Here is a 23,666-nt window from a genome sequence, read left to right as displayed (position 1 = left end):
GAGGCGCCCCGCCCAGTCGGCAAGGTTGCGCGTGCCCCTGTGAGACCGCCAAGATGGTGGTGGGCGCGTTCCCTATGGCGAAGCTGCTATACTTGGGCATCCGCCAGGTCAGCAAACCGCTTGCCAACCGCATTAAAGAAGCCGCCCGCCGAAGCGAGTTCTTCAAGACCTATATCTGCCTCCCGCCCGCTCAACGTGAGTCTGACCCCAACTTCCTCCAACCTTTTTCCTTTTTCCAACCCCTCTCAGGTGGTTGCCCAGGGGATGGACTTCTGTCCACGACCAGTCACAGCCCGAACCGGCAAAGTCCAGTGGCCAATAGGGAGGGCTCCTGATAGAGGGGCGTGCGGTTAGCCCAATGGTGAGGGCGTGGCGTGGCGTAAGGGGCAGGCCAAGGCGCCACCGCGCAATTGGGAAATACCAGCCAATAGGGGAAGAGAGTGCTTGGAAACTGACGCCCTGTTAAACCAATACTGTGAGGGATGGGAGAAATTTGGACGGCGCTTTCTGGGACAGAGGAACTAGGGGAGGGGCTGAGGAGAAACCGGACGGGATCCTTTTCCCGGCCATCCTTGGGCGACTCGATTTCCAAAGCTGCACTCGCTGCCTCAGTTTCCCCACTGATCTGGGAGGTGGAAGGTGCTTGCATATTATCCATTTAGGACATCGGCGTGCCTCAATTTTACTTTAGGCAATAAGTCTGGGTTAGGGGCATGGTTCAGGAGTGAACTCTGGGTTCTGGAGTCACGGCCTGGGAATGTGGAAGAGGACTTTGACCCAGAGAGGACATTCACCTGTGTACTCATTAATGCGCTCATACGCCGTCCTTTCATTCGGTAGACAGACTGCGGGCTTTTTGCTCAGCACTGGGAGATACACTTCTGATCCATCATTGTGAACCCAGAGTGGTCGGGAGATTGCGAGCCCCGGAGCTCAGAGGAGCTGGCTGACCCAGGGACAGGAGACCAGCAGGGCTGCCTAGAAAGGGCTGCCCGAGCTCAGATCTAAAGGTCATAGTAAGGTCCGGTGCAGTCGCTGACGCCTGTAATACCAGCACTTTGGGAGGCCGAGGCGGGTGGTTCACATGAGGCCAGGAGTTCAAGACCAACCTGGCCAACTTAGTGAAACCCTGTCTCTACTAAAAATACAAAAATTAGCTGGGTGTTTGGTGGCGCTCACCTATAATCCTAGCTACTTGTGAGGTTGAAACAGGAGAATCGCTTGAACCCGGGAGGTGGAGGCTGCAGTGAGCCTAGATTGTGTGACTTTGCTCCAGCCTGGCTGACTGAGTGAGACTGTTCTCAATCAATCAACCAACAGAAATAAAGGGCAAGTAAACACCCAAAATATAAACAACTTTAAAAAAGTGATCTGGGTGCTATGTGGGAACATAAAATAAGGGAATTTAAGGCCGGGCGCAGTGGCTCATGCCTGTAATCCCAGCACTTTGGGAGGCCGAGGCGGGTGGATCACGACGTCAAGAGATCGAGACCATCCTGGTCAACAAGGTGAAACCCATCTCTACTAAAAATACAAAAATTAGCTGGGCGTGGTGGTGCATGCCTGTAATCTCAGCTACTCAGGAGGCTGAGGAAGGAGAATTGCTTGAATCCAGAAGGCGGAGATTGCGGTGAGCCGAGATTGTGCCATTGCACTGCAGTCTGGGTAACAACAGCGAAACTCCATCTCAAAAAGAAAAAATAAATAAAATAAGGGAATTTAGCATCATTGGCTGGATCAGGGAACTACTGAAACCACTTTTGCAAAATTATGACTGAGACAATGAAAGAGATCTAACTTAACTGACTCCAAGCTGTCCTTGTTCATTCTGGGCGAAGGCTGAGCTAACTTTGGGAGAAACTTAGTTTATAGTTTATAGTTTAAACAAACACAGTAACAGCTGTTTCCCAAAGCAGACCTCCTTTTATGGGGACTGACATTAGCTATAAGATTAGAAATTATGATTTAGGAGTCATGCAGCTGGAGGCTACAAGATTCTGGCCCTCCCTAAATGCTCCTGAGATCAATGCTTGAGATATTTTGGAGACCCTGCACTTGATGGATCAGGTGGTCCCTCCCAGATCAATTAACTGGCTCATCTGATCTTGTGGCCCCCACACCCAGCAACTGACTGAGAGCAAGAAGACATCTCGGACTCCCTATGATTTCATCTCTGACCATTCAGCACGCCTGGCTCACTGGCTTACCCCCACCCACCAAGGTATCCATAAAAACTCTGCTCCAATGGCAACAAAAGCCAAAATAGACAAATGGCATCTAATTAAACTAAAGAGCTTCTGCACAGCAAAAGAGGCTAACATTAGAGTGAACAGGCAACGTACAAAATGGGAGAAAATTTTTGCAATCTGTCCATCTGACAAAGTGCTAATATCCAGAATCAACAAAGAACTTCAGCAAATTTACAAGAAAAAAACAACCCCATCAAAAAGTGGGCAAAGGATATGAACAGACACATCTCCCAAAGGAGACATTTATGTAGCCAACAAACATATGAAAACATGAAAAAAAGTTCATCATCACTGGTCATTAAAGAAATGCAGATCAAAACCACAATGAGATACCATCTCATGCCAGTTAGAATGGCGATCATTAAAAAATCAGGAGACAACAAATGCCAGAGAGGATGTGGAGAAATAGGAATGCTTTTACACTGTTGGTGGGAGTGTAATTTGTGGAAGACAGTATGGCGATTCGATTCCTCAAGGATCCAGAACTAGAAATGCCATTTGACTCAGCAATCCCATTACTTGGTATATACCCAAAGCATTATAAATCATTCCATTATTAAGACACACGCACACTTACGTTCATTTTGGCACTGTTCACAATATTAAAGACTTAGAACCAACCCAAATTCCCATCAGTGATAGACTGCATAAAGAAAATGTGGCAATTATATACCATGGGGTAGTGTGCAGCCATAGAAAAGGATGAGTTCATATCCTTTGCAGGGACATGGATGAAGCTGGAAACTGTCATTCTCAGCAAACTAACACAACAACCGAAAACCAAACACCGCATGTTCTCGCATAGTGGGAATTGAACAATGGGAACACATGTTCCCACCGCATATGGGAATTGAACAATGAGAACACATGGACACAGGGAGGGGAATAGTACACACCAGGGCCTGTCAGGGGGTAGGGGGCTGGGGGAGGAATAGCATTAGGAAAAATACCTGATGTAGATGACGGGGTGATGGATGCAGCAAACCACCATGGCACATGTATAACTATGTAACCTGCACATTCTGCGCATGTACCTCAGAACTTAAAGTATAATAATAATAACAACAAGAAAACTCCGCTTCAGCCGGGACCATTGGATGATGCCTGTAATCCCAGCATTTTGGGAGGCCCCCGAGGTGGGTGGATCACCTGAGGTCAGGAGTTTGAGGCCAGCCTGGCCAACATAGTGAAACCCAATCTCTACTAAAAAAATACAGAAGTTAGCCAGGCATGGTGGCGGCCACCTATAATCCCAGTTACTTGGGAGGCTGAAGCATGAGAATCGCTTGAACCCATGGACGAAGGTCACATTGAGCCGCCTCGGTCACACCACTTCACTCCAGCCTGGGCAAAAGAGTGAAACTAGTCTCAAAAAAAAAAAAAAAAAAAAATTCTGCTCCCCAAATGCTCAGGGAGTCTGATTTAAGTAATAATAAAACTCCTGGCTGGGCGTGGTGGCTCACACCTGTAATCCCAGCACTTTGGGGGGCTGAGGTGGGTGGATCATGAGGTCAAGAGATCAAGACCATTCTAGTCAACATGGTGAAACTCCATCTCTACTAAAAATACAAAAATTAGCTGAGCATGGTGGCGTGCACCTGTAGTGCCAGCTACTCTGGAGGCTGAGGTAGGAGAATTGCTTGAACTCAGGAGGTGGAGATTGCAGTGAACCGATATTGCACCATTGCACTTTAGCCTGGGCAATAAGAGCAAAACTCCGTGTCAAAAAAAGATTAATTAGCCGGGCACGGTGGCTCAGCACTTTGAGAGGCCGAGGCGGGTGGATCATGAGGTCAAGAGATCGAGACCATCCTGGTCAACATGGTGAAACCCTGTCTCTACTAAAAATACAAAAAATTAGCTTGGCATGGTGTCGGGTGCCTGTAATCCCAGCTGCTCAGGAGGCTGAGGCAGGAGAATTGCCTGAACCCAGGAGGCAGAGGTTGCGGTGAGCCAAGATTGCACCATTGCACTCCAGCCTGGGTAACAAGAGCGAAACTCCGTCTCAAAAACAAAAACAAACAAAAAAAAGATTAATTAATTAAAAAGAAATAAAACTCCTGCCTCCCGCACAGCCAGCTGTGTGTGAATTACTCTTTCTCTTTCAGTTCTCTTGTCTCGATGAATCGGCTCTGTCTAGGCAGTGGGCAAGGTGAATGAACTCCTTGCGTGGATATACACCATTCATCTCTCCATCCATTCATTACTTCCTTTAGCTAGCATTTTGTGAGATTCTGCCCAGTGCCAGGCCTTGTGCTGGCCATGCTGGCAAAACAGCAGGGACCCAGCCAGCACCAATCTGTGCCTTCAAGGAATTCCTAGTCCAGCGGGGATGGATTTATTCCCCATCACTGGGCAGAGCTGAGATGGTGGAGTCAACTGGGCACCTGCCTGACCTGGCATGGGGTTCCTGGCAGAGGAGACATCTGAACTAGGACCTGAAGGGTGAAGACATCACCGGAACCAGCAGCAAGGAAAGCCTTGGGGTAGAGGGAGAGCATACACAAAGCCCATGTGGTTAAGGGAGTGCACCTTTTCCCCCTGTAAGTCTGGATGCTTAAAGTTTGCTTTCCAGGGCCCAGGATTCTAGGTTCTTTGGTGTTTGGTGGGGTCTTTGTTGGGGCTGCAGATCGTAGAGTGGGAAAGAATTAGATTTCACAGTTACCAAAGTGCTTTCCTGTTAGCTGTCTCATTTAACCCCCACAACTGTTTTGTCCCCATCTCAGGAAAGACAAATGACTTCCTCTGCTTTATAGAAGGGAAAATTGAGGCCTTGAGGGCCAAAGTTAATTGCTCAGGTCATCCGCGGCGATTGGTGCCAGAGGTGGAACTTTGGGCTCTGGATTCCTGCACCCAGTTTGTTTCCTCTCTGCCTGTCTTCCAAACACTGTGGCACTCTTAGCATTGTGGTTTAGAAAATGGCCTCTGGAGTCAGACTGACATAGCTTTGAATCCCTGCCCAGACTGGTGACTTTGGGCATGTCATTTAGCCTCTCTGAGCCTCAGTTTCCACTTCTGTACAGTGGGTATGATGTAATAATCACAGTAATGGCCTTGTACTTTGTGCCAAGGCATGTGCTGAGCACCTCCCAGCAATCCTGATGAAGTAGATACTATTATTATTCTCGTGTTGTGTGTATACCATATATGCATTATGCTATGAGTAATACTTACTGTGCTGTTGTGAAGAGTAAGTAAATGGATATAAAATGTGAAGTCAGTGCCTGGCATGGGGTCATGGCTGTCATGTAGATGTTATAGACACAACAGCCAGGAAGAAAACAGAACAGCTTGCCTTCAGGTACCTTACATTCTTGTGGAAAAGGAAGGCAGACAATAAATGAAATAAATAGTTGGCCAGGCGCAGTGGCTCACACCTGTAATGCCAGCACTTTGGGATGCCGAGGTGGGTGGATCATGAGGTCAGGAGATCGAGACCATCTAGGCCAACATGGTGAAACCCCATCTCTACTAAAAATACAAAAATTAGCTGAGGGTAGTAGCACTCAGCTGTAATCCCAGCTACTCAGGAGGCTGAGGCAGGAGAATCGCTTGAACCCAGGAGGCGGAGGTTGCAGTGAGCTGAGACTGTACCACTGCACTCCAGCCTGGGTGACAGAGTGAGACTCCATCTCAAAAAAAAAAATAATAATTAAAATGTGAAGCATATTAGATAGTAATCATTGCCCTAGGAAAAAAATTTACTATTATGCCTCTTTCATTTCCTTTAATTTACAACAGGGTTTGGCAGTCCGGCCCCCTGCCTGACTTTGTAAATAAAGTTTTATGGTAACACAGACACTCCCATTTGTTTCTGTATTGTCTGTGGTTGCAGAATTGAGTTTGTGTGGCCTATATAACCTAAACTATTGTTTATTTATATATTTTTGAGACAGAGTCTTGCTTTATCTCCCAGGCTGGAGTGCAGTGTTGCGATCTCGGCTCACTACAGCCTCCATCTCCCAAGCGATTCTCCTGCCTCAGACTCCCGGAGTAGCTGGGACTACAGGTGTGCACTACTACTCCCAGCTAATTTTTGTAGTTTTGGTAGAGTCGGGGTTTCGCCATATTGGCCAGGCTGTTCTTGAATTCCTGACCTCGAGTGATCCGCCCACCTCGGCCTCCCAAAGTGCTGGTATTGTAACCACCCAAGGGGTTCACCTTGCCTGCTACCTGGACAGACCCAATTCATCCAGACAGGAATTGCAATAGAGGAAGAATAATTCATGCAGAGCCAGCTGTGTGGGAGACCGGAGTTTTATTATTACTGAAATCAGTCCCCATTTGGGGAGCAGAGTTTTTAAGGATAACTTGGTGGGGTAGGAGTGGGAGCCAGTGAGCTCGGGGTGCGGAGTGGTCAGAGATGAAATCACAGGGAGTCAGAGCTATCTTCTTGCGCTCAGTCAGTTCCTGGGTTGTGGGGGGGGGGGGCTACAAGATAAGATGAGCCAGTTTATTGATCTGGGAGGGGCCAGCTGATCCATCAAGTGCAGGGTCTGCAAAATATCTCAAGCACTGATCTTAGGAGCAGTTTAGCGAAGGTCAGAATCTTGTAGCCTCCAGCTGCATGATTCCTAAACCATAATTTCTGGTCTTGTGGCCAGTGTTAGTCCTACAAAGGCAATCTAGTCCCCAGGCGAGAAGGAGGTCTGCTTCGGGAAAGGGCTGTTTGTTTAAACTATAAACGCAGTTTCTCCCAAAGTGAGTTCAGCCCAGGAATGAACAAGGACAGCTTGGAAGTTAGAAGCAAGATGGAGTCAGTCAAGTTAGACCTCTCTCACTGTGTCAGTCATAAGTTTGCAAAGGCAGTTTCGGGGTTACAGGCATGAGCCACCATGCGCCAGCCTCAAAATCTAAAGTATTCACTCTCTGCCTCTTTACAGGAAGAGTTTGCTGACCCTGCTTTAGAATAGTATCCCTGCCCTTGTTTTTTATGACGTTGACATTGGAGCCAGTAGTCTGATTGATTCCTGATTGCCTCCCCTGATTGGATTTGCGTTCCACGGACTCAGGTGCCTCCTAAGGACATCAAGGACATCCCCTCAGAGGGGTCCTGAGGTCTGTTTGTTCCGTCATTTGTGATGGTAATTTGGGTCCTTGGTGAAGGTGTAACCCTGTCAAGAACCTTTCCTTTTCCTCTTAGTAATGAATAAGCAGTAGATTTGTTTAGAAGGTAGAGCTGGCAGGATTTCCTGTGGATGGGGTGTGAGACAGCTGGCTGGAGGAGGGGCAGGTTGGGCAGGAAGATCTGGAGCTCAGTCAGGGACAGGTGGAGCTGGAGATGCTCCCAGATATTGCGATGCACCGGTTTCTTGCATTTTACACCTTTTAATTACATTATTATTGTCTTCACACTGCTAATTGCCCTTTGCTCTGGCCCCCAGCCACAGCGATTGGAATTTCCCAGGGTGCACTGGCGGCCCTGCATTCTCTCACACCAGGCGTCCTGAGCTGACCAATAAATCCAGTATCAGTCTGTACCTTTGGCTGAGATGCTTTTGACTCAGCAGGCTGGGCCCAGCTGTCTCACAGGAGAGGCTGGAGCGGTAGCTGTGGCTGCCCGAGGAAAGAACAGTACATGCTAGAAGCATAAATCATCGATGATGCACCATGCTGGGGAGGCAAAGATCTTTTTAAACACAGAATCCCTTTGTTTAAATTATTTTAACCCAAAAGGAAAGGAGGTAGGTGATTCGAGGCAGGTTGAGCCCACGCCTGCAAAGTGCACTTTTGGTGCTTCCAGGGAGGCTGTGAGATGTCTCTGGGCAGTGGGAAAATACCGGCTCATCTCTGCCTATTCCTTTGGCGTGTGCTGGTCCTTTTTCTGGTTTACCACACACAATAGGGAGTAGAGTGACTGGTCCCCCAAAGATGTCCACATCGTAATCCCAAGAACCTGTTGAATATGTTACCATGCGCAGCAGAGGGGACTTTGCAGCTGTGATGCAGTGAAGGCTTTGGGGATGGGGAGGTGATCTTGAATGATGCAGGTCAGGTCAGTGTGATCACAGGGGGCCTTATGAGGGAACGAGGGAGGCAGGAGAGGGAATGATTTGAAGATGCTGCCCCGCTAGCCTTGAAGATGGAGGAAGGGAGGCATGAGCCAAGGAACGCGGGCAGCCTCTGGAAGCTGGAAAAGCTGAGGAGATGGCTTCTCCACTGGAGACTCCAGAAAGTTACACAGCCCTGCCAACACCTTGAGATTAGCCTAGTGAAAGCCATTTTGGATCCCCCCCTTTTTTTTTGAGACAGAGTTTCACTCTTGTTGCTCAGGCTAGAGTGCGATGGCACGATCTCAGCTCACTGCAACCTCTGCTTCCCAGGTTCAAGTGATTTTCCTGCCTCAGCCTCCTGAGCAGCTGGGATTACAGGCGCCTGCCACTTTGCCTGGCTAATTTTTTATATTTTTAGTGGAGCCAGGGTTTCACCATGTTGACCACGCTCGTCTTGAAGTCCTTGAACTCCTTGACTTCGGGTGATCCACTGGCCTCGCAAAGTGCTGGGATTATGGGCGTGAGCCACCACGCCTGGCTTCTTTTTTTTTTTTTTTTTTTGAGATGGGGGTCTCACACAGTTGCCCAGGCAGGAGTACAGTGGCATGATCTCAGCTTCCTGAAACCTCTGTCTCCTGGGTTCAAACAATTCTCCTGCCTCAGTCTCCTGAGTGCTGGGAGATTACAGGCGCATTTCACCACTCCTGGCTAATTTTTGTATTTACAGTAGAGACAGGGTTTCACTACGTTGGCCAGGCTGGTCTTGAACTCCTGACCTCAAGAGACCCACCCACCTCAGCTTCCCAAAGTGCTGCGATTACAGGTCTAAGCCACTGCGCCTTTTTCTACATAGCCATCTGATCCAAAACTTGGTGGCTTCACACAGTAACTCTTAGCCAGGTGCAGTGGATCACTTCAGGCCAGGAGTTGGAGACCAGCCTGGGCAACATGGCAAAACCGCTTTTCTACTAAAAACACAAAAAATTTGGCAGGTGCCTGTGTTCCCAGCTACTCGGGAGGCTGAGGGAGGAGAATCATTTGAACCCAAGAGAGGCAGACGTTGAAGTGAACTGAGCTGATGCCACTGCACTCTAGCCTGGGCAGCAGAGCAAGACCCTGTCTCAAAAAGACAAACAAAAAACCCAGTCACTCTTAGCTTCTGTTACCTCTGTGGCTTGCCTGGGCTCAGCTGGACAGTTCTTCTGCTGGGTGCTGCTTGGTGGGCTCTTATCCAGGTGCAGGCGGAGGTGGCTGGGCTCGAGTCATCTGGAACTGGCACTGGGATTGGGGTGTTGGTTCCCTCTCGGAGTAGTCTCTGGGCCTCTCTTCTCCAGGTGGTCTGTTCTACAGGGTGGCTGAATATCTCACAAGGTTTCTCAGGACTCCCCAAAAGCCAGATTTTCATGCGGGAAGAAGCAGAAGCTGCAGGTTACTTAAGGGCAAGGCCTGGAACCTTCTGGCATCATTTCCACCACCCTCTATTGATCACAGCAGCCCCAGGCACAGACTACAGTGAGTGTGGGGAAGGACCTCACAGGGTGTGATACGGAGGGGTCCCCGACAGCAGTCTGCCACAGAGTAGGCACTCTCGGCTTCGGACCTTGACACTGCCACTTATTAGCCTTGTGACTTCGAGCAGGGAGCTTGACCTCTCTGAGCCTCCATTTCCATCTTTATCAAATGGGGTAATAATAGAACTTAGCTCCTAGGATTCTTGTGAGGATGCATCAGGATAGTGGATAGGAGAGCCCTGGCCCAGGACATGCCCATCTGGTTGCTAGTACAGGCTGGGAATATACATGAAATCCTTTTTTTTTTTTTTGAGACAGAGTCTAACTCTGTTGCCCAGGCTGGAGTGCAGTGGCACGATCTCAACTCATTGCAGCCTTCACCTCCCAGGTTCAAGTGATTCTCCTTCCTCAGCCTCCTGAGCAGCTGGGATTACAGGCACCTGCCACCACGCACAGCTAATTTTTGTATGTTTAGTAGAGATAGGTTTCACAACATTGGCCAAGCTGGTCTTGAACTCCAGACCTCAGGTGATTTGCCTGCCTCGGCCTCCCAAAGTGCTGGGATATAGGCATGAGCCACGGTACCCAGCTATGTTTTATTTATTTTTTTTGGTACGGAGTCTCTGTCACCCAGGCTGGAGTACAGTGGTGCGATCTTGGCTCACTGCAACCTCTGCCTCCTGATTTCAAGCAGTTCTCCTGCCTCAGCCTTCCTGGTAGCTGGGATTACAGGCGCACACCATGCCGGCTAATTTTTTGTATTTTTAGTAGAGATGGGGTTTCACCATGTTGGCCAGACTGGTCTTGAACTCCTGACCTTGTGATCCACCTGCCTCAGCCTCCCAAAGTACTAGGATTACAGGTGTGAGGCACGGCTCCTCCTGGCTTTGACATTCTTTATGGCTGTCACAGCTGGCAAAGACGTAACTAAGGCACGCAGACTCAGATGGAGGAAGTGTGTCACTGGCTGCATTTAATCTCACTGCTCCTTTTTTAGTTCCACCCTTTATTATGCCGAGGCATTTGCTGGAATTTGCTCATGCGCTCATGGCTAAATCTTCTGGCCGATTTCTGAACAGGACTCTTTGTCAGAAGGCCCTGCACAGAGGGCTGGCTGAGTTGCAACCTGAGTGCATCCCAGGGAATCTACTTGCCCTGGCCTCAAGCAATATGCCAAGTGGACAGGTGAAGGCACCCGTGTCAGCCTGGGGATGGCACCTGCCTGTGAAAGTGCCAGAGGTCATCTGTGTCACTGACCCTGGTGTAGCTCTGTATCAATTTATGCTCATCTGTAATTAATTGAAAACTCGGCCAGTAAATGTCAATCAGTCCGTAAATCAAAAGGGTGGTTTTTTTTGCTGGCTTTTTAGTAAGCCCTGAGGAAGGCCTCTTCGTGGTTGGTGTGGTGGCTCAGTGGTGTCATTGGGAACCTGAGGTCTGTCTCTGCCGTGTTGATGCTCAGGCAGTCCGCATTGCCTCAGTAGGGCTGCTGCGGCTCCTGGCATCGTGCCTTTATGCTTCGTAAGGAAGGAAGTCTGTGTGTGTGTATGAAGGGGCAGGTGGCCAGCTAAGTGAGGGGAACATCTTAAGGAGGGAAATCCTTTTTCAGAGGCCCCCAGGAAACTTCCCTCACTGCCAGCTTACCACAGCCGGGTCACCTCCCATCCCTTGGTGTATGAGAGGTCGCGGTGGTGAGTATCGTCTTCTAAGCTGTAAGGGAGGCAGGGAGGATAGAATTAGAAAGACTAAGATTACAGATAATAATATAAAGTGGCGCTGGTAATCAGGAGCACTAAAGCTGCTCTGAAGTCTTTTTTCTTTCTTGTTTCTTTTCTTTTTCTTTTTTTTTTTGAGACGGAGTTTCGCTCTTGTTACCCAGGCTGGAGTGCAATGGCGCGATCTCGGCTCACCGCAACCTCCGCCTTCTGGGTTCAGGCAATTCTCCTGCCTCAGCCTCCTGAGTAGCTGGGATTACAGGCACGCGCCACCATGCCCAGCTAATTTTTTGGATTCTTAGTAGAGACGGGGTTTCACCATGTTGACCAGGGTGGTCTCGATCTCTTGACCTCGTGATCCACCTGCCTCGGCCTCCCAAAGTGCTGGGATTGCAGGCGTGAGCCCCCGCGCCCGGCCCCCTTGTTTTGAGATGGAGTCTCCTTGCGGGCTGGAGTGCAGTGCGCGATCCCAGCTCACTACAGCCTCCGCCTCCTGGGTTCAAGCGATTCTCCTACCTCCTGAGTAGCTGGGATTACAGACATACGCCACCACATCCGGCTAATTTTTGTATTTTTAGTAGAGGGGGTTTCACCGTGTCGGCGAGGCAGGCCTTGAACTCCTGATTTCAAGTGATCCACCTGCCTTGCCCTCCCAAAGTTCTGGGGTTACAGGTATAAGCCAGTGCACTCAGCCTCAGCCTCTCTGTTAACTGCTTCCTCTGAGCCTTAGAAACTCCGGAGTGTCCTCTATACCAAGTTTGAGTTGGTCTCTCCAGGCCTGGGAGGAGAGTAGAGGTGGGGATCATTTTCTGGGGTGTGGCTGTGCTTCAGTCCATTAGGAGGCTGAGTAATTCATTAACTCAACAGATCTTTATTTAGTCCCTGCCGTGTGCCAGGAAGTGTTCTAAGAGGCATGACTCAGTAGTCAACAGAACAAAGATCCCTGTTCTCATGAGACTCATTTGAGGGTATTCGTTACTTGCCTAGTGATGCCAGGGTACACAGAGGTGCTTCATCCCGGATTTCCTGCCAAATTCCCAGGCTGAATCCAGCGACCCACCCTGTGTCGCATCCCTATCCCAGCATAGTCTCTGTAGCCAGGGAATGCAGTGCCCTAATTGGCCAGGCTCAGGAGTGCGGTTACCTTCTTCTGAATCCCTTAAACCAAAAGTTGGGGAGATAGGATCCCCCAAGATGCTGGGCAGACGGAACCAGTCCCCTCTGGTAACTGGACCGCTGTGTGTTGCTGTAGTCTCAGGTTGCTGTAACGGAAAGATCAAGCCAGGTCTCTGGGAGGAAGCGCTACCCCACTATGAACACTTGCAGCACCTTTAGAGCAAGCTCAAAACTGGCTGGATTGGGTGGGGCGTGGTGGCTCAACCCTGTAATTCCAGTACTTTTGGAGGCTGAATCGGGGGGAATCACCTGAGGTCAGGAGTTCAAGACCAGGCCTGGCCAACATGGTGAAACCTCATCTCTACTAAAAATACAAAAATTAGCCAGGTGTGGTGGTAGCCTGCCTGTAATCCCAGCTATTTGGGAGGCCGAGGGAGGAGGATCACTTGAAACCAGGAGGCAGAGTTTGCAGTGAGCCGAGATTGCACCACTGCAGTCCAGCCTGGGTAACAGAGCAAGACTCCATCTCAAAAAATAAATAAACAAATAAATAAATAAACAGGCAGGATTGCCAGGTGCGGTGGTTAACCCCTGTAATGCCAGCATTTTGGGAGGCTGAAACAGGAGGACCACTTGACCTCCAGAGGCTGAGGTTATAGTGAGCTGAGATCACAACACTTCACTGCAGCTTGGGTGACAGAGTTGAGACCGTGTCTCAGAATCATCATCATCATCATCATCATCATCATCATCTGGCTGGATCACATCTGGGGAAGAGCAGCCAGGGCAGAGACTGGCTTGAAGGCTATGTTTACCCTGAGTAATAATTTCTTGACTGATAATAACAGCTTTCGCTTAACATGCTTTCCATTATCTCAGCAAATGATCTTAACTACCTTATTAGCGAGTTTATGACCATCCTGGTTTTTGTTTTGTCTTTTTAATTTTTTTTAGAGACAGGGTTTCACCATGTTGGCCAGACTGGTCTCTAACTTCTGACCTCAGGTGATCCGCCTGCCTCGGCCTCCCAAAGTGCTGGGATTACAGGCGTGAGCCACCGAGCCCAGCTGACCATCCTGGTTTTCTCCCCACCCCTCCACCCTGGGCCAGGCAGGGTGGCTCACACCTGTAGTCCTAGAACTTTGGGAGGCCTAGGCAGGTTGATTGCCTGAGCTCAGCAGTTTACCACCAGCCTAAAAAATTAGCTGGGCATGGTGGAGTGTGTCTGTAGTCCCAGCTACTCGGGAGGCTGAGGCAGGAGAATTGCTTGAACCTGGGAGGCAGAGGTTGCAGTAAGCCAAGATCACAACACTGCACTTTAGCCTGGGCAACAGAGCAAGACTTTGTCTCAAAAAAAAAAAAAAAAAAAAATAGAAGTCACATCCCCACTGGCTCCCAAACTCCTCCTCTTATGTTTAATTATTAGCCCTTGATTATTCTGGTATATTCTTTGTTGAGATCTGTACGATGCAGTGTTCAGATCTAAAGGCTACAGTTCAGTGAGTATTGGTAAATGTACATGCCCATGTAACTAGGACCCAAGATACAAAACATCGTCATCTAGAAAGTTCCCTGCCCTGTCTCCCTATCTGATTTCTCTGCTTATTGGTTAGTTCTGCCTGTTGTTCAACTATGTAAACAGAATCGTACACTATGAACTTTATGTTTAGCTTTTGTTCATTTGATACTTTTTATTTTTGAGATTAAGTCTCACTCTGTCGCCCAGGCTGAGGTGCAATGATGCAATCTTGGCTCACTGCAGCCTCCACCTCCCAGGATCAAGCGATTCTCCTGCCCCAGCCTCCTGAGTAGCTGGGATTCCAGGCGCATGCCACCATGCCCGGCTAATTTTTTGTAGTTTTAGTAGAGAGACAGGATTTCACTATGTAGGCCAGGCTGGTCTTGAAGTCCTGATCTCAGGTGATCCACCTGCCTTGGCCTCCCAAAGTGCTAGGATTACAGGTGTGAGCCGCCACGCCTGTCTGTTTGATACTTTTGAGATACTTGTGGCTGCATGTATCAATAGTTTATTCCTTCTTCCTCCTCCTCCTCCTCATTCTTCTTCTTTCTTCTTGACAGGGTCTCCCTATGTCACCCAGGCTGGAGGGCAGTAGCACAAACACAGCTCACTGCAGCCTCAACCTCCTGGGCTCAAGCAATCCTTCTACCTCAGCCTCCTGAGCAGCTGGGATCATAGGCACCTGCCACCATGCCCAGCTCAAGTGATCCTCCCCACCTTGGCCTCCCAAAGTGCTAGAATACAAGTGTGAGCCACCGGAGCTAGCCAGTTTATTTCATTTATTACTTTTTTTTTTTTTTTTTTGAGAGGGAGTCTCGCTGTGTCTCCCAGGCTGGAGTGCAGTGGCTCTGTCTTGGTTCACTGCAACCTCTGCCTTCCGAGTCCCAGTTCAACAATTCTCTCACCTCAGCGTCCGGAGTAGCTGGGATTACAGGCATGTGCCACCATGCCCAGCTAATTTTTGTATTTTTAGTAGAGACAGGGTGTCTCTATATTGGCCAGGCTGGTCTTGAACTCCTGATCTCGTGACCCACCCGCCTCGGCCTCCCAAAGTGCTGGGATTACAGGTGTGAGCCTTTGTGCCTGGCTGACATCAATGATATGATGCATGTTGTTTCCGTCAGGAGTATACTAATAGCAACTGCATGATAATTCAATCCAAGAGAAAAATTTTAACTAAAACAACAAAGGATTACATTTTTAATTTTAATTTATAGATATATTTTTGTTTCAGAGACATATGATAGGACATTTGAGCATAAAAGAGTCACATTAGGATAAAACTTTATAGAGAAAGTAAAATGTAGGTGGAACTTCAAAGGCAGCAAGGAACAATGCAAACTCTTAAAAAAGAGCTGGTTGGTGTATTTTTAAATGGCTTTGGAGGGACACAGAGGAGCAGGGGTCTGGGAGCCACTGGGATGTCTTTGGCCCAGATCTTCCCCATCCCCATCACCCTGTGGCCAGGCTCACAGCTCAGCAGGGCCCATATCTAGACCTTAGTGTCAGGTGTGGTTTTTTCCCCAGCTGCACTGGGTATGATCCTACCGCCTCATATCTAGACCTTAGTGTCAGGTGTGGTTTTATCCCCAGGCAGGGTCACTGGAGTTGAAGGGCAAGGCTGAGTGGGCTCTTGACGTCTGCATTGCCCACCAGCCCCATGCCAGAGGAACTGGCTTGATTTCAATGTGACACTTGCTCCCTGGGCTGTTCCCAGAGTCCTCCTCGTTCACCCCTCAGTCAAGGAGGGGTCCTGGGCTTAACCCCACTCTCAGAGTCACCTGGCATGTGTGGTCCTAGTCTCTATTTCCTTCTGCTTCTTGCCACCGCCCTTTCCCCTGCCCTCTTCCCATGGGTGCCTAGGTCTCAGCCTCCCTGCTGGCTAAATTACCTCTCAGCCATCTGCTCCCACCTCAGTTTGAGGCTTGCACTGATTCCCTCCCCTCTGGTCTGCTCCCCCAACCCCCTTTGTTTTTGTGGCTCCCGCTGTCATTCTGTACAAGACTGCTGTTCTGCTTGGGCTTGAGGAGGGAGCAGAGGTATAGGCTTAACCAGGAATCCTGGGGTCAAGGTGGCTTGTTTGATTTTTTTGAAAAAAGTTTTAATTATCTGTTTTGGCCAGGCACAGTGGCACACACTGGTAATCCCAGCACTTTGGGAGGCCAAAGCAGGCAGACTGCTTGAGCTAAGGAGTTCAAGAGCAGCCTAGCAACATGGCAAAACCTCATGTCTATTAAAGAAAAAAAAAGCCCTGGTCGTTTTGGCTGGACACGGAGGCTCACGTCTGTAATCCCAGCACTTTGGGTGGCTGAGGCGGGAGGATCATCTGAGGTCAGGAGTTCAAGACCAACCTGGTTAACATGGTTAAACCCCATTTCTACTAAAAGTATAAAAAATTAGCCAGGCATGGTCATGTACTCCTGTAATCCCAGCTACTTGGAAGGCTGAGGCAGGAGAATTGCTTGAACTTGGGAGGTAGAGATTGCAGTGAGCCAAGAACACGCCATTGCACTCCAGCCTGGGCAACAGAGCAAGACTCTGTCTCAAAAATAAATAAATAAATAAATAATTGGCCAGGCACAGTGGCTCATGCCTGTAATCCCACATAATCCAAGCACTTTGGGAGGCGGAGGTGGGTGGATCACCTGAGGTCAGGAGATCAAGACCAGCTTGGCCAACATGACAAAACCTTCTCTCTACTAAAAATACAAACATTAGTCAGGCATGTGCCTGTAATCCCAGCTACTCCGGAGGCTGAGGCAAGAGAATCACTTGAACCTGGGAGGTGGAGGTTGCAGTGAGCCAAGATTGCGCCACTGCACTCCAGCCTGGGCAACAAGGGTAAGATTCCGTATCAAAAAAAAAAACCAAACCAAAACAAAACAAATTACACACACACACACACACACACACACCAGGCATGCTTGTTCTCACCTGCAGTCTCAGCTACTTGGGAGGCTGAGGCAGGAGGATTGCTTGACCCCTGGGATTCAAGGCTACAGTGAGCCATGATCTTGCCACTGTACTCCAGTCTGGGTGACAGAGTGAAACCCTGTCTCAAAACAATAACAAGACTTTCTTACTCTCTTTCAATTGCTGACAGAAATGCTGGAATTTATGAGATTATAGATAGTGTTGTAGGGTCTCTCCTGGCTTTTTAATTGTTATCATAAACTATGCTGCAGGATTAAGGAGCCCAACAAGACCTTTCGCACCTGGACAGGTGAACCTGGCATGCATTCCCAGAAGCAGAATGACTGACTCCAGGGTGTGCATGGATTTACACTTGTACCGGCAAATGGGTGAGAAGGTTCATTTCCTCACAGTCTAGCCACCTGGGGGCTGTTTCTGTTTTCATTTCTGTACTTTGAACTAATTTTAGACTCACAGAGAAGTTACAATAATAGTACAGCGAGTTCCCACATACCTTTCACTCAGAGTCCCCAGATGATAACGTTTTATATAACCACAACGCAGTGAGACGACCCAGGAAATTAACACTGCTGTTATGCCGTTAACTAGCCTGCAGGCCTCATTCCCATCGCAGCAGTGTTTCCACTGGTGTCCTTTTCTGCCTGTTCCACGATCTTCTCCAGAAACTCACGTTCATTTAAGTGTCTTTTTTTTTTTTAAGACAGAATCTGGCTCTTGTTGTCTAGGCTGGAGTGCAGTGGCATGATCATGGCTTACTGCAGCCTCCGCCTCCTGGATTCAAGTGATTCTCCTGCCTTAGCCTCCTGAGTAGCTGGGATTACAGGCACCCACCAGCTACCACGCCCAACTAATTTTTGTATTTAGTAGGGACGGGGTTTCACCATGTTGGTCAGTCTGGTGGTCTTCAGCTCCTGACCTTGTGATCTGCCTGCCTCGGCCTCCCAAAGTGCTGGGATTACAGGTGTGAGCCACTGCACCTGGCCTCATTTTATTTATTTATTTGAGACTCAGTCTCACTCTGTCACCCAGGCTGGGCAGTGGCGCAATCTCGGCTCACTGCAACCTCCACCTCCCAGGTTCAAGCAGTTCTCCTGCCCCAGCCTCCCAAGTAGCTGGGATTACAGGCATGCGCCACCACGTTCGCCTAATTTTTTATTTCTAGTAGAGACAGGGTTTTGCCATGTTGGCCAGGCTGGTCTCCAACTCCTGACCTCAAGTGATCCACTTGGCTCAGCCTCTTTAAGTGCTGGGATTATAGGTGTGACCCACCAGGCCTGGCCTTAATAAAGGAATTGCTAAACATTCCTCATTTGGAAATTTTTTCCTCATCTTTTACTATTTTTTTCCTATCTTTTATGCTCTTGACGTCTGCATTGCCCACCAGCCCCATGCCAGAGGAACTGGCTTGATTTCAATGTGACACTTGCTCCCTGGGCTGTTCCCAGAGTCCTCCTCGTTCACCCCTCAGTCAAGGAGGGGTCCTGGGCTTAACCCCACTCTCAGAGTCACCTGGCATGTGTGGTCCTAGTCTCTATTTCCTTCTGCTTCTTGCCACCGCCCTTTCCCCTGCCCTCTTCCCATGGGTGCCTAGGTCTCAGCTTGGGAGTTAAAGACTGCAGTGAGCCATGATCACGCCCCTGCACTCCAGCCTGGGAGACACAGTGAGACCCTGTCTCAAACAAAAAAGGAAACCTACAGGTTCCGATGCCTTCACTGGTGAATTCTCCAAACATTTAAGAAAGAAAGAACAGTGTCCAGGTGCGGGGGCTCACGCCTGTAAGCCCAGCACTTTGGGAGGCTAAGGCGGGCAGACCACCTGAGGTCAGGAGTTCGATATCAGCCTGGTAAAATATGGTGAAACCCTGTCTCTACTAAAAATACAAAAATTAGCTGGGCATGGTGGCATGTGCCTGTAATCCCAGCTACTTGGGAGGCTGAGTCCAGAGGATTGCTTGAACCCGGGAGGCAGAGGTTGCAGTGAGCCGAGATCGTGCCTCTGCACTCCAGCCTTGGCAACAGGCTTTTTTTTTTCAGACTTTGTCTTGAAGAAAAAAAAAAACAGAACATACAGTAAAAACTGCTTACATATCCCCTGTAGAAATGGGGGTGGGTGGAAGGGCAGGCCACATGGGGACAGAGTGCTCATCTTTCTTTCTTTTTTTTTTTTTTTTTTTGAGATGGAGTTTTGTTCTTGTTAGCCAGACTGGAGTGCAATGGCGCAATCTTGGCTCACCGCAACCTCCGCCTCCTGGGTTCAGGCAATTCTCCTGCCTCAGCCTCCTGAGTGGCTGGGATTACAGGCACGTGCCACCATGCCCAGCTAATTTTTTGTATTTTTAGTAGAGATGGGGTTTCACCATGTTGACCAGGATGGTCTCGATCTCTTGACCTTGTGATCCACCCGCCTCGGCCTCCCAAAGTGCTGGGATTACAGGCGTGAGCCACCGCGCCCGGCTAGAGTGCTCACCTTTCATAGAGGGTTGGATTACGAGTAGTAACTATGTTATAGATCTGGACAAACTCCAGTTGAGCAGCTCAGAAATGAGTGAGGGATGCTTACTGTGAGATGTCCAGGAGATGGCGCTAGGGGAAAACAGGCTGGTGAGGGCAGTAGTTGAGGGTTCTTCTGAGGAGGGGACTGTGACTTTACATTTTATAGTTTGAGCATTTTGTTTTCTTGCAGTGTGTTACTTTTATTTGCGGGGGGTGGGGGTGGCGGGTGGTGTTGGGGGGAAATGGTAGGTTTGTTCTTTTTTTTTTTTGAGACGGAGTTTGGCTCTTGTTACCCAGGCTGGAGCGTAATGGCACGATCTCGGCTCACTGCAACCTCCGCCTTCTGGGTTCAAGCAATTCTCCTGCCTCAGCATCCTGAGTAGCTGGGATTACAGGCACGTGCCACTATGCCCAGCTAATTTTTTGTATTTTTAGTAGAGACAGGGTTTCACCTCGTTGACCAGGATGGTCTCATTCTCTTGACCTTGTGATCCACCCGCCTCAGCCTCCCAAAGTGCTGGGATTAGAGGCGTGAGCCACCGCGCCCAGCCAGGTTTGTTCTTTTCTTCTTTTTATTTCTTTATTTTTTATTCTTATTTATTTATTTATTTTAAAGATGGGGTTTCTCCATGATGGCCAGGCTGGTCTTGAACTCCTGACCTCAGGTGATCCACCCAAAGTGCTAGGATTACAGGCGTGAGCCACCGTGCCTGGCTGTTTCTCTTTTCTTCTTCTTCTTTTTTGTTTTTTGTTTTTGTTCTTTTCTTCTAACCAATTCCTTCTGATTGCTGTGTAGAGGACAATTGCAGAGGGTGAGGCTGGGGCTAGCATCTGGGAAGGAGGCTGGAGGTGGGACCCACTTAAGCGTTAGACTTAGATCTAATGAGCATCATGTGCAGGCCCAGCCTGGCACTGGGAGTGCTGGGGACACAGTAGTGACCATGACAGCCCTGGGCCCCGCCCTTGTGAGGCTTGCAGGCCAGTGAGGGAGACTGATGGCAGACAGGTAACTAGATAGCCACCATTCCTGATTGTGATGGGCACTGGGAAGGGGATAGACAGGGTGGATTCCTCCTGTTCTCAAGGTCAGGGAGGGGATGTGGGTCAGAGCTGGGATGGAGCCTGGACCAGGACAGCAGAAGGGAATCTACTGGGAGAGACGTTCAAGATGCATAATGGACCCGACACACCACTGAGAGACTGTGGGAGGAGGGTAACAGTTGAGATGAGGCCCTGGTCTCTAGCGGGGGGACAGGTGGATGTGAGGCCGGGAGCTGGGTTCAGGTTCGAATGCTGAGTGTGAGGGTTCTGGGAGACATCTGGAGGCTGTTGGCCCCCGAAGTCTGGTGAGTCCTCCAGCTTATCCCGTCCCGGCCCATCAAAGCCATCCCTTCTTCACAGCCCTTCATTCCTACCTGGACCATGTTTCCTGAACCCCACATCTGACTGCTGGCCCAAGGGAGAATGCCGTCTGCCCCCACTCTGAAAGCCCTCGAACATGTGCCTGTATGCACACACACACCCTCTTTGATTTGATTTCCTGTGCCCTGGGTATGTGCCCACTCCAGTTGGCACACCCAGACCTACCTGCTCCTCCAGATCTCCATGCTTGGTCTACACTGAGACACTTGCAATTGCATGCTGGGACCCTCACGCAGGCAGGCCAGAGGAGCTGGAGCCCTTGCTGCTCACCACTCTCTGACGACCGTGCTAGGTGTTCCTGACGTGAAAGAGGCAGTGACAGTTATAGACCCAGCTCTGGGCCGACCACCAGGGCTGGCACGTGTCATTGTCAGGATGCTATCCTTCCTGCATTACAAAGGGGGTCGGGGAAGGCTGTCATTGCCCAAGCAGCAGGTGACAGAGCCCTGGGGACACTCCAGGTTGGCCTGACCCTAGGACTCCAATGTGGGAGGGGTCTCCACAGCCTGGACCCCAGGAACCCACAAGCCCAGGGCCTAAGCCACAGTCAGCGCTAGTGGTAACTGTAGCAGCTGACAGTGACTGCCCGGGCTCTGGACTCGCTGCTCAGGTCTTCCCTCCAGCTCCAGCCGAGCTCCCCAAGCCTTCCTGCCGCCCCACCCCCGTTGAAGATGAAAAATCTTGTAGTGGCTGGGTGCAGGGGCTCTCACCTGTTGTCCGGTACTTTGGGAGGCTGAGGCAGGATGATTGCTTGAGCCCAGGAGTTCAAGACCAGCTTCAGCAACATAGCAAGACCACATCTCTACAAAAATAAAGAAAGAAAAATAGCCAGGCATGATGGGGCACCTGTAGTTCCTACAGTTCCAGCTGCCCCAGAGGCTGAGGGGCAGCATTGCTTGAGTCTAGGTGTTTGAGGTTGCAGCGAACTGTGATGGAGCCACTGCCTTCCATCCCAGACGGCAGAGTGAGATCCCATCTGTTACATAAATAAATGTGATACAATATGGCAAGACTCCGTCTCTACCCACCCCGCAAAAAAGTAGCCAGGCGTGGTATGGTTACATGCGCCTGTAGTTCTGCTACTTGGGAGGCTGAGGTGGGAGGATGACTTGAGCCTGGGAGGCAGAGGTTGTAGTGAGCCAAAATTGCACCACCGCACTCCAGCCTGGGTGACAGAACCAGATCCTGGCTCAGAAAAAAGAAAAGAAAAATTATGTGCCCTCCATTGTATTTTCAAGTTGACAGCTGTAACTTTTTCTTCATAACCTCAAGTAGTTGTGAAGGAGATGATTTCTGGTTCTGGTGTGTTATGATACTGACATGTTCAAACAGCTGGTAGACCCTTCCCTTCAGATTTATTGCAGTTCACTTACAGTAGTAATGATCATGTGTCGGGTTTAAAGACATATGTATAAAAGGCCAGGCACAGTGGCTCAAGCCTGTGATCCCAGCACTTTGGGAGGCCAAGGCAGGCGGATCGCTTGAGCCCAGGATTTCGAGACCAGCCTGAGCAACATTCTGATACCCTGATATTGATACTGAAGGTATACCGCTAGTCCCAGCCACTCACCGGACTGAGGTGGGAGGATCACTTGAGCCTGGAAGGTCAAGGCTGCAGTGAGCCGTGATTGTGCCATGACACTCCAGCCTGGGTGACAAAGCAAGACCCCATCTCAAAATAATAAAAAAGAACAAGGTCTTCTTTTTCAGTCAGAAATTTCACATGGTTTATTTTTGTTCATGTACTTTTAAATTTACAGTCCACATACCCACAGAATTCCATCTAATGATTTATATGTCAGCAACCAAAATACATACAGAAATGTACATGTTAATTTCCTGTGACCATAAGGTTCTAAATGCTGAATTATTTTCTTCTGGATTGAGTTAACTTTGAAATTATTATCAATGCATTTTAAGGTTCCTTTAAAAAACGTTCATCTGTTACACATTTTCATGAATTATTACTAAACCTTAAAAGTAAGGGGAGATGTCGGAAATGAATCTGCAAAGGCACTAGACAGGGTCCCCTCTATGGTTTCATGTGCCCTCGGCGAATATTCATTATTGCAGGAGTGAGTCAGGGTACAGCATCCATTCTGCATTGGTTTTAAAGACTCAAGTGCTGAGAATCTTCCTTCATAAAGAAGCAGCTAGGCAAGGAAGGAGGTTTTGTTACAGCAGCACCACTCACCTCTTGAGCTGCCTCCAAGGTATGTGTTCCAAACCTCACTGTGAAGAGCCCCAGCTCTTAGCCCCACCTTCAGGGCTGGTTAAATTCTTGGACTGGAGCCATCAGACTTGCAAAAATGATTGATCACTACGTGTTCAGAGGCACTTAGCATCGACTCCCGCCTTAAGCTGCCCTTTCTTTGGAGACAGGAGCCCCCACACCCTCTCCTTAACTGCAGCCCCAACTCTGCACTTTGGGAAAATAACGCGAGAAAGGGGGTTGATCTTTCTCCTGGGAAGCGGGTGGGGCAACAGTGCCAGGACAGGACTGCTGGACTGGCGGTGGCTTACGGGAGGAACACAGGGAGCTAAGCATCTGGCAGCGGGACATTTACACCTTCCATGAACTTGGCGCTGTGGGAGCTCCTGGTATCCTTCCTGGGGTGTGTCCCCCAAGTCTGAGGACCTCCCCTCTGGGCAGTGTTCCTCATCCCTGGCTAACTTGCTAGAATTTTCTGGTCTTTTGAAAGACCCCGGGGTTA

At 49.3% G+C, this 23,666-nt stretch overlaps 1 protein-coding gene across 3 annotated transcripts in view; it reads left to right on the top strand.

Moving 5' to 3' along the window:
• Nucleotides 1–23,666, top strand: part of OPA3 (outer mitochondrial membrane lipid metabolism regulator OPA3) — a 44,061-nt gene continuing 20,395 nt past the window's right edge. For 2 of the 3 annotated variants that reach the window (XM_008988207.5, XM_002762243.6), the window contains exon 1: nucleotides 1–195. In XM_008988207.5, coding sequence (XP_008986455.1) covers nucleotides 54–195 — 142 coding nt within the window. In that variant the 5' untranslated portion in view covers nucleotides 1–53. Of the gene's footprint in view, nucleotides 196–17,288; nucleotides 17,406–23,666 lie in introns of all 3 variants that reach the window. The other variant, XM_008988209.5, reaches the window with a different exon arrangement.

The sequence above is a fragment of the Callithrix jacchus genome, chromosome 22 (genome assembly GCF_049354715.1).
Source record: "Callithrix jacchus isolate 240 chromosome 22, calJac240_pri, whole genome shotgun sequence".
Classification (NCBI taxonomy): Eukaryota; Metazoa; Chordata; class Mammalia; order Primates; family Cebidae; genus Callithrix; species Callithrix jacchus.
This window is presented reverse-complemented; position numbering and strand designations above follow the sequence as displayed.